A 10,916-nucleotide genomic window follows, 5' to 3' on the forward strand; every position below is an offset into this window, starting at 1 on the left:
TGGTGACTGGAAGGCAGAATTTGCACGCTGGCTCCTGGGTGTCGGGTGTCGTCAAAGCTGTCCCTCTGTGCCGTACAGGTGAGTGCTCAGGTGCTGGGGAGGCTCCTGGCCTTGCTGGGCTCAGCCCCGCCCCCACCCCGGAAGTGGCCCTTGTTGGTGGGGGGTGCTTTCCCTGACCCTTAGAGCAGTTGGAGGCGGAGCTCCAGGCAGGTGCCTCAAGCTCTTCTGGGAAGGGTGGAACCCCTGGCCATAGCAAGGGGCTGTGGCCTTAACTGTTAGGTCTCAGAGGGACCTCCACAGGAAGATTTGCTCTTTCGGTCTGCCCAGCCTTCTAGAACAGGAAAGAGAGAATCAATCAGGTGAGAAGATACCCTTTCCTAGCCTGTCAAAGAACTCAGCAGAATGCTCTTGTTAAGCAGTGAGACTGTGAAGTCGGACATATCTTTGAGGTCTGTGATCTAAAAGATAGGAAGAGCATGAAAAGAATAAAGATGTAAATAGGTGTACTAAACCCAACCAGAGGGGGCGTTGGCCTGCTGGAGGGCTGACACTTCTGTGACAAGTCTGCTGAATGAGGTCATGTAAAATGCAAGTGTAGGAGAAGCACATGGGGAGACCACCCTGTTTGGAGAATATTGGTGCAGTGACCATAAAGCCAGGATCACCAACGAGAACCCAGGCCATATTCCGTCCAGGGATCTACTGGGCATTAAAAACTCCTCAGTTAACTGAGAGGCAACCACAAAAATTGTATGAGAAAATAACCCAAAAGTCGTTTGGAGTTGATCCCCTAGTAGGGAAACATCTTTCAATCACAGAAAGACCTAGATTTAAATTTAGAAATGCTTGAGAATCAACCCCTTGTGAGACTATTTTGTGGTCAAGGTGTTGAGAGATCATTTTCCATGGGTTTCTCATATTTCTGCACATCTTGTGAGCAGATGCATGACTGCCTTTCTTCTGGACTATCTTTTCAAAGATGAGTGGTGACTGCTATGGAAACAGAGACAATGTTCCCCCAGAACAAGGGGCAGGCTTTGTTTACTGTCCAGTACAATGAAGATACTGCCATCTTCCACAGTAAAAGTAAAGCAAACTTACTGTCCATCAGAAAAGATTTGGGTGCCCTAAGCCCAGGGCTCTCCTCCTATAACCTATTGTGTGTGCAGGTGTCACTTGGCCCTTTTCATGCCACCCTAGGGGATTGGGACTTGGGGACTAGTGTAAATGCTCATACTCTGGCTGCTATTGCTATGAGTAACTAAGTCCTTTGTCTCTGACTCAGAAATCTCGTTTCTTTTGCCGGCATCCACCAAACCAGTTATTTTGAAAGTAGGCTAAAATTTCAGACTTTTCACAATTCTTAACATATGTATTCAATACATATTTAGTATTTAAGTTCTCATAGTACTTAGGAAATTTTGGCTTATGCAAGTAATACACCAGCTTTGTGATTTCATATTGAAACCAAGTGATTTAAATGTGTGATTTTTACTTTGAAATTTACTAAATTTATAGAGTGTAAGAACATTTAAAAGGACTGAGATTCATCTTGTTTATAATTATAATTCATTAGACTTTTGAAAATCACCTACAGACCCTGGAAAACTGGTTTATCTATTAGATAAGGGAAGTATCTTACAAAGGAAAAAATGTAGCTTATAAATCCAATTTTATTTTATTTTATTTTTAAGATTTTATTTATTTATTCATGATAGTCACACAGAGAGAGACAGAGAGGCAGAGACACAGGCAGAGGGAGAAGCAGGCTTCATGCTGGGAGCCCGACGTGGGATTCGATCCTGGGTCTCCAGGATCGCGCCCCGGGCCAAAGGCAGGCGCCAAACCGCTGCGCCACCCAGGGATCCCTAAATCCAATTTTAAATGTTTGAAGCAGAGTTCAGCAATTCAGTTTGTAATTAGGACCACATTTTTAAGATTCTTTAACATTTCTGTTAAAAATTTTAGATTGATTTCTACTTCTCTGTAGAATGTAGAGAGCTAGTAAGAGTTGCACTTCTTTGGTAAGAGTAAGACTGTGCTAAGTAATAGTGCCATGTGGTGAAGGTTGGGAGCTACACTTGCGATGATCACAGCATAACCTACAGAGGTGCTGAATCACTGTGTTGTACACCTGAAACTGATGTAACACTGTGTGGCAACTATACTCACATTTTTTAAAATGCCAGATAAAATACAAAATGACAACTGTTCTTGAATTCACCAGAGAAATGACATCCCAGGGCAATGAAGTAGCCCTCTGCCTTTGTTGAGTTTTTGAGGTGATGTTCTAACCCAGAATGAGACATTATTTCTGATTTCCTATCTTAGCCAGAATAGGGAAGTTTCAAGTTTATACTTGGTTTTTCTTAGCATTGTGGCTCTTACTCCATAAGAGTGCTCTTCTAGCTCATTCCAATTATAAACTCAAGGACCAAGGAAATGAACACTGGGTGACGTGTGAATCCATTGAACTCACTATGAGATGTATTTGGAGCCAGAAGCTCCCCCACATCAGCAGGAGGGTTGTGATGGCATTTTGGGTCTTGTGGTATCAGTTTTAGCTCACATCTTGAATCCGTAGCTCTTCGAAGATCTAAGTCATTTCTTTTCCTCAGGAGAAATAGCTATAGGTCCTTCTGGTGACAGATGAAGGGAATAATCAGTACTGTGTATGCCTGCTGTGACATTGCAAGGTCATCCCTCAAGGACACCCAGGCTCCCCTTCGATAATGAGCTCTGGGTTTGACAACTGGTTCAGGTCTGGAAACTGGGCAAAAGATCATGGATTTCCATTGCAGCAGCTGACACCAGTCTTTGGCTCACCTGCTCTTCATCTTTGGTTACACAGCTCAAGCAAGCATGCTGCAATCTTACCACTAGGAACACTGTAGTCTATTAGGGTCTAGGCTGTCCTTGCAACCTTTCTGCTATTATAGTCATTTGTCTGCTTTGCCTTTGATGGTTAAGCCCTGCCAACTGTACTGTGCTCTTCTTGAAGGCTGTCCTTCCCAATGATACAGGGGAGCCTAGATCCACAGCAGCTCAGAAGGGATGGTCAACCAGGAGCTTCTCAACAATGCTGGTGACCCCCTCACTGTCATATTCCTTATCTTACTAGTGAAGATTTTGGGCTTTCCCACAGTCTGGCTAATTGGTATAGACTCTGACTTTACATAATCTATTTTTGTATGCCTGCCTCCCTGAGCCTTCCACTCCTTCTGCTACCAAGGGAGTTCTGGCATTAATATCTCATTTGGTTGAGGCCATCTTTATAACCACACTGCAGGGCATTCTCTCAGCAGCAGATTAGGGGTGGCTCTAGGTGTCCTCACGAGGATGCTAAATCCTGAATCATGGGAGAGTGCCCAGATGTCAATAAAAATCTCCCTTTTCTAGTCTTATATTTTGCTCCTATGTCAGTAATCTCAAGATTCATTCCCAAATGGGACCTTTGGAATCACATGGGTACAACTTGGCTGAGTTCTGCGGCCCCTTCTGAAGAAGGAAAGCACTTCTCTCATTTGCCATGCTGAGATATGCTAGGCCTAATTATTGGTCTACAACAGGGATTGGCAAACTATGGCCCATAGGTCAAATGCAGCCTGTTTTTGTAAGTAAAGTGTTGTTAGAAATCCAGCCATACCCATTCATCTACATATTAGTGAGGCTGCTTTTGTGATACAGTGCAGGAGTTAGGACATAGGTTGTATGGCCTGCAAAGCCTAAGATATTTGCTATTTGTCCTTTTACAGAAAAAGTTTGCCAACTTCTGGCCCAGATGCTGTGAGGGCTGGGGGAGGAAGTCTTGAGAAGGCAAGCATCATCTTATAAGGCCCCTGCCTTAGGTGAGACCCCAATCACTTTGGGGCAAGGGGAAGCTGCTGTCCTCCAGAAGGAGGGGTGGGCCTCTTCTGCAAGGCCAGAGAGGGCCAGGAAATCTAAGTATTGAAGGTTCTTGAGCACATCTGCCCAGATGTCCCATTCCAGGTCCTTGGTTCTGGCTCTTCCTTATTGAGCCCTAGACTTTGGCATAGGATACTTGCCATGGCCATAAATTCAGACATTGCCACACTTTTATCAGATCCAAAGCATGTTCATAGCAGGATGTGCCACTTGGGCCCAGCAGGTGACAGTCCTTTTCCATGCTACCACAGAGACCTTCTGGTTCCAATTCAATGGTTGGCTGACCTGGGTCTGCTATTATTTTCTTTCAGTGCATTTATACACCTAACAATTCCCAGTAATCTCCACCATGGCTGCCACTACCCAAATGCTAGTGATACCGGGCAAACCAGTGTACTTTCTGGCACCTGCATTGCATTTGGTACCAGTCAGGCTTTGATCAGAAGTTATAAACCATACCAATTATTTTTACACAGAAAATTTAATATAGAGAACTTCAAAACAGGTATTAAGAAGCTGGACAGGTAAGAAGGGAACATTAATACCAATCATCTCGGTTTGCCCAGAACTATGATAATGTCAATACTGAATGTCCTGAATTCTGGGAAACTCTTCAGTCCCAGGCAAACCAGAACTGTTGGCCACCTTCACTATGGTATGGCCAACAGAGGTAGTAATTGCAGGAAGCAACTAAGAAGATAAGACTAGGGAAGAGTTTTTCTGAGTAGGGGACACCAACTGGCTGGTACTGGTGTGTCCAAGGGGATGCCATTAAACTGGTTATGGGAAAAATCATTAACTGGAAGCAGCTGTTGCTATTGGAACCAGGTTCACCTCCAGAAAGAAGAATCATTGCTGAGTGACCCTGGCAGTGATGGGAAGCAAGCAGGAAAGAGCAAGTCCCTTCTTCCTCATCCAGCCCTCAGTTTCCCTCTAGGATCCCATGACCTCCCAGAGCCTAGCTAAGAGCAGCTGGCAGAGTGGAAATGTAATGTTGAGAGTCCCAGCTGCAGCATCACAGGCAGGGTCTGGAAGATCCATCTACTCCCGGCACGTGACAGGTTACTAGGCTGGGCTGCAGTTGCTTGATAACCAGCACGTAGCACAGGTATTCACAGGAAAAGAGAGTCTTCCTGATTGTGGTGCTACAGCAAGCTGGGGGTATCCCTCCCCACACCACTCCAAGAACCATGTCCTTTTTGCCAACTAACAAATGACCCAAAACCTAGGATCTATTGCCAGGGCCTTCTAATACCAACTGTCTTAGTTTGGACTCCCCAGTCTGACCCCAAGGCAAGAGTTTGAGTGCAAGTGGTTTATTTGGGAGACAGAGGGACAAATAAAGGGTGTGTTAGCAGCCAGCTACCACCATGGGTGACTGCAGGGAAGCTTTTGCCTCCAGGACCACAGCAGGTACATCCTAGGCTTCCGAGCTTGGGGAGGGGTTCTTTTGTGCCTGCTGTAGCACTGGTCACAGCTGTGCAAAGTAGCTGTTGATGGCACACAGTGGCAGCCACCAAACAGGCAGGAGGAGAAAGATGTGAGGTCTGTGGTCCACATGAGCGATATGCCTGAGAGACCCAATAAATAAGAATATGGCAGGTGGAGGAGGTGCTGCAGTATTTAGGTGCAGGGTTTCAGGACTGTTCCAGTCCTGCCTTATCTAGGGGCAAACTGACCTTCTGTGGCTACAGAAAAGGGCCTCAGGCCAAGAGATGCCGATGCTGGCTGCTGGGAGTTGGCTGGAGCATCCCTAAAGTGGAAGACCCTGTGGGAAGAACACCCACAGCCTACACCCCCACCCACCAGGGAGGCAGGAAGAATGGACACTTGAGCTTTGTATGCATAAAAACTCCCATTCCTCATGCCCCAGGCTCCCTGCTAATGCTCTGTTGTGTCACCTCCAGTACTCCTCTCGAGCCATGGAACAGGCGCTATTATTATTTTCATTTTACAGATAAGAAAACCAACGCTTCAAGGGGTTCCACAACTCACCCAGAGCTGGTTAAGGTGGACTTAGTCCTAGGTCTCTGTGACCCAGAGTCAGCACGATTAAGCACCCTGCTGTGGCTGCCCGCCCCGTGGAGGCAATGCGGGCTGGCAGTCACAGGCACATCTCCCTCTCTCCCACATGCCAGGCATGCAGGGCAGAGGCTCAGTGGGCCACTTGCCAGCCCTAGGCAGACTCATCCCTGGTGATGCTACAGTGTTGACACCTCACTGCAGTCAGGCAAATGGGGCTGATTGTGCTGAGCAGGAGAAAACACCCAATATGCCTGGGTCTTGTGAGTTTACCTCCTCTGGTTATTGAACAAGCCTAGGAAAAGAGAAAATCCTACCTCAAACTGACTACCGTCTTGCTGGGATGCTATAGGGATGATGTGAGGACACCCGGAGAATGGACTTTGCCAGAGTCTTTTTTTTTTTGGCTCTTGGATTCCCAATGTTCCCAAACATTCCACAATGTTTGATGGTTGACAGCTCTACTGATTGGGGAGCAGATAAGTCCCTTTTAGATGGGACTCTCAAAACTTGTTCACAAGTTGGCAAGGTCACCCAGTGTGTTATATGGAATGAGGAAATCTCCAATCCGGTTGATCTAGAGATTTCTTGATGATCCTTTTTGGTTTTTCTTTTCTTTATGATTTATTATAGAATACTTAAAACACACAGAAAAGCAGAGAGAATAGTAAAAGAAATGAGAATGGGTTTTACAGTAAACAGGTCCTAGTCTGAGTCCTGGATTTGCCCAAGCCATGCAACTTCAGGTGAAAATTTAAAATGTTTAGACTTTGTCTTGAAGAATCACCACCTCTGTGAACTTGTGGTCCACTAAGACTCTGATATTTTTCATTTTGAATAAATGCTATCAAATCTAGTGTTCCTCAGCCTTCCTTTATCTTAGTATTGGGATGGGTATGGGGGCTGGGTTACTTGGGAGCCATCCTGTTTTGAGACGGTTGTGTCTACATAATCTCCCCAATTTGCATTCCCCATCCCCCATGCCAGATCCCCACAGTCTCTACAACCTGCCTCTGTATCCCTTTCTGTCCTTTGCAGCCTCTCTCGCTCTGCTCAGACTCTCCCTGCCCAACTCCCAGGGAGATTAAAAAATGAAACTGTCCCTAGGTGGTCTTCAGTCACCAAAATCTTTGACCTAGTAGCCAAAACCAACTTGCATTTGGTCCAGGTTGTTCACCACCTCTTTAATCAAATCCAGTCCTTAATTTCCATGGCTGGCATTCAGTCACTTGATACTTATAAAAAAGAGCGCAAGGTTTGCTAAGCTGCAGTAACAAGAAGCCTGCTAGCTTTTGGCATGATCAGCATTTTTTGAATGAAGACTGCAGCGATTTACCATGAATAAAGCTTTTTTGTTGTTATGTTATTTAATTAAATGGAGTTCAGAGAGAAGGAAAATAAATAAACAAGAGGAGCAAGATGGGACCCATATTTGCACTATAATGAGGAAGGAGAGATTTCCTGAGGCAGAACACCTTTTATAACAGAGTACAACTTCATTTAGTGCAACATTGCCCCTACAAATTGTGTTCTCAGTTGTTTTTAGTAGTTAAATGCAAGCTTTCATAGTAACAACTAACAGCAGAGAAGGACTCTGGGAAACACAGGTCTGAGAGAGAGTGGGGAATCAGAAACTATAACATGTTAGAGCTGAAAGGAGCTGCAACAGACTCATTCTATGCTGAACAATGGAAGCCAAAGCATTTTTTGCTCAAAGCTGCACACCTGGTTGGTGGAAGAGCACAAGCCTGAGTTCCTGACCAGTGCTTTCTTTGTTGAGAGATTTTAATGTGGAGGTTAAAAGCATGGACTTCAGATACAGACTGCCTGGGTTCAAACCCCAGCTCTGCCCCTTCCTGGATGTATTATGATCTTGAGTAAATTCGCAAATATCATGGGGCCTTTATCAGTCAGGGTTCCAGCAGGAGCAGATGGCACACCTAAATTAGGATAATTGGAGGGGGCTATTTACAAAGGAATTCATTCCTGTGGACAGACTATCGGGACCCCCAGGGGCTGGTGCAGGAACCCAGGGCTGGCAATGGTGGAGTTGCCACCATCCTAGGCTGCAAAGGATGAGGAGTGGGAGCCCAGAAGAAGAGAGAGCCCTGAAAGCAGCAGGTGTCCTCAGTCTAGGAGGACACACAGCCAGGGCCGTCTTGCAGGAGCAACTGTACAATCTCATTTTCTCCATCTCTCCCTTCTCCTTACTGGTTAAACACAACCGAAAGCCATAGGAGATGAAAGGCTGTTGTTGTCTCCATAGACCTAGATCTTCTATGTCAGAAGTAAGGTAGGCAAGTGACTCTGTAGGATCTAACAATGACTATCTTCTGTAGTGGGAATCATAATGGAACCAACTCATAGTTTGCTGTGAAGATTGAGAACTGAATAGATGCAAAGTGCTTGACTAGTGCTCTCCTAGACAGACAGACAGCACTACAGGACTTCATGTACATAGAAAGCACTGTTTTAATGTTAGCCGTTGTTATCAACTCAGAAGAAGCCATGAGCATTCCAGTTAGGAGACACAGAAAAGGGCTGCACCACCCAAGTGCTGGCAATAGTTCTAGGGGCTAAGGAGGTGCTTCCTTCCTCCCTAGCTCACCCTATCTTTTTGGAGAGAGCTAAGATCTTCACAGAAGGCACCCAAAGACTGAAGAGAACCCTGAGCCCATCACTGAGCCTGAATTTGGGAAAGGGATTATACTAATAGGAGTGGCTTAAGGATTTTGTTCTCAGTCAAGAAAATAGATGAGTTCAGTCCTAAGATTCAACATGGCCTAGGCAACGACTGCAAGGGTGAGGATAGACATGTCCCCATGCTCTGCTCTCAGCTACCAAAATCTAGGGCCATTCCAAATCTGGGACCACCCAACCTACCCCTGGAAAGGAAGCTGATCCCACTGTCTAGGAGATTTTAAGGCAAGTGATTCCACGTTGCTGTGGGGTGTTCCAGGTACTAGATAGAAAGACATGGACCACTTGTCTGCCTAAGAATGAAGACAGGACCCACCACAGTCTGGACTGAAGCACTGAGGTGGCTGCCTTTGCCCCTCTCAGCTGCATGGTGATGGAGGAGAGCACAGAGACTAGGGTTGGCCTACCATTGGGCTGCCCTCAGCTCAGAGGGTGTGGGGCTTTCCTATCCCTATTCCTGGGAGGGTGGATTATAAGTAGACAGAGCATGGGCATGGAGAGACTACCTGCTAGTTGTCCTCTTGATCCCAGGGGGCAGACCCTGCTTGAGCCTCCCTTGGTTGAGGAATAAGGAGTTGGACCAGGTGATATTCAGTCCTGCCCCCTCTCAGCCCTGGCATTTTAGTTTATATTTCTTTTGTGGGCTTAAATAGGCAATGGTTCCTAGGTCCTAGAAAGACAGAAGAACATCTTGGAAATTACAACTCTGAGAATTGAGAGCAGCACAGTCAGGGATGGTGCACACCCATCAGTTTGCCCTGCTCTTTATCCTTCCCAGCTCAGGCCCTGCCCTGTAGTCAACAAGCAAGTATGATGCTTTTTTTTTTTTTTTTTTTTAATGATGATGAAACTTTTCTTTTCCTCAGAAAGAAAAATGTCCCTCCCGTCCTCTTTCCGCCATCTCTCCGTGCTGCCACAACGGTGCGCATGAACGTCCTGGCAGCTGCTCTCAAAAGCATTAACAATGCTGAAAAGAGAGGCAAACGCCAGGTTCTTATCAGGTCATGCTCCAAAGTCATCGTCCGATTTCTCACTGTGAGGATGAAACATGGTTACATTGGCGACTTTGAAATCATCGATGATCACAGAGCTGGGAAAATTGTTGTGAACCTCACAGGCAGGTTAAACAAGTGTGGAGTGATCAGCCCCAGATTTGATGTACAACTGAAAGATCCAGAAAAATGGCAGAATAATTTGCTCCCATCCCATCAGTTTGGTTTCATTGTACTGACACCCTCAGCTGGCATCATGGACCATAGAGAAGCAAGATGAAAACACACAGGAGGGAAAATCCTGGGATACGTTTTCTAGGGATGTAATTCATATGTGCAAATAAAATGCCTCAATGGAAAAAAAATAAGAAAGAAAGAAAAAAAGAAAAAATGGTCACTCATGGCCATACCTGTGCAGGAGAAAAGCAAGATACAACATTGTATGTTTACTATGATTGAAATTTTGGGAAAAAGATATACCAAGGGTTATCTCTGGGTGGTGAAATAACAGGTAAATTTACATCTTTTTCCTTATACTTTGTGTACTTACATTTTTTTTCATGGTGATTCTGAGTTATGTTAGTACTTAAAGAATGTGAGTCTCCCTCTGCCATTTTCAACCAAGGTCGTCCCTTAAACCTTCTCTATGAGCCAAATATCTCCTAGAAAATAAGGAACTCCCCCTGCCACCTCTTTGAGTCATGGAAAAATACCTTCCAGCAATAACAGAAACCTGGTGGTCATTTCACTCAGCAAAACCACAGCTCTGTCCTGTCAGGGTCCTCTTGTCACCCCGAGCCCAAACACCACGCTATTTACCACAACGCCTCTTGGGGATCCGTCACTCACCTGTAAAACCAGAAGCAACATCATGTAGCCAAAATCTCAAAAGCTTTCAAAGTCTTTTTCCTTAAATTCTAGAGCCCCTTGGTTTTATCTGGGCACATGACCACTGAACTAGATCTCCTGGCCTGCCTATCAGACTGATGTGAAATTATAACCAAGTCTGGGCAAATAAATATGAGCAACAGCAATCTTGTTAAAGGTCATCTTATTCACAATGAGGCTACTTGCTTCAGATAGTAATCTTCGCTGTAAAGACGTGGATATTGTAAGGATCCAGCTTCAACCACGCAGATGGGACAGCACCAAAAGACATCACAGAGCTGTATGACAGAAGCTTGGGTCTCTGAAAGGGCATTGTGCAGCAGAGCCACCCACTTTCCTGGGCCTCTGACCCCCCAGTCTGTTACCTGAGAAAGAAAGAAGCTTCCATCTTATGTGACACACTGTTCT

The 10,916-nt window shown here is 45.4% G+C and overlaps 1 protein-coding gene across 1 annotated transcript; it reads left to right on the forward strand.

Moving 5' to 3' along the window:
• Positions 1 to 226: 226 nt before the first annotated feature.
• LOC488981 (40S ribosomal protein S15a-like) lies at positions 227 to 10,154 on the forward strand. Its single transcript, XM_038533716.1, has 2 exons — positions 227 to 359; positions 9,495 to 10,154. Exon 2 carries the CDS (start codon positions 9,556 to 9,558, stop codon positions 9,898 to 9,900), a length of 345 nt encoding a protein of 114 aa, XP_038389644.1. The 5' UTR covers positions 227 to 359; positions 9,495 to 9,555; the 3' UTR covers positions 9,901 to 10,154.
• Positions 10,155 to 10,916: the final 762 nt, after the last annotated feature.

The sequence above is a fragment of the Canis lupus genome, chromosome 4 (genome assembly GCF_011100685.1).
Source record: "Canis lupus familiaris isolate Mischka breed German Shepherd chromosome 4, alternate assembly UU_Cfam_GSD_1.0, whole genome shotgun sequence".
Lineage (NCBI taxonomy): Eukaryota > Metazoa > Chordata > Mammalia > Carnivora > Canidae > Canis > Canis lupus.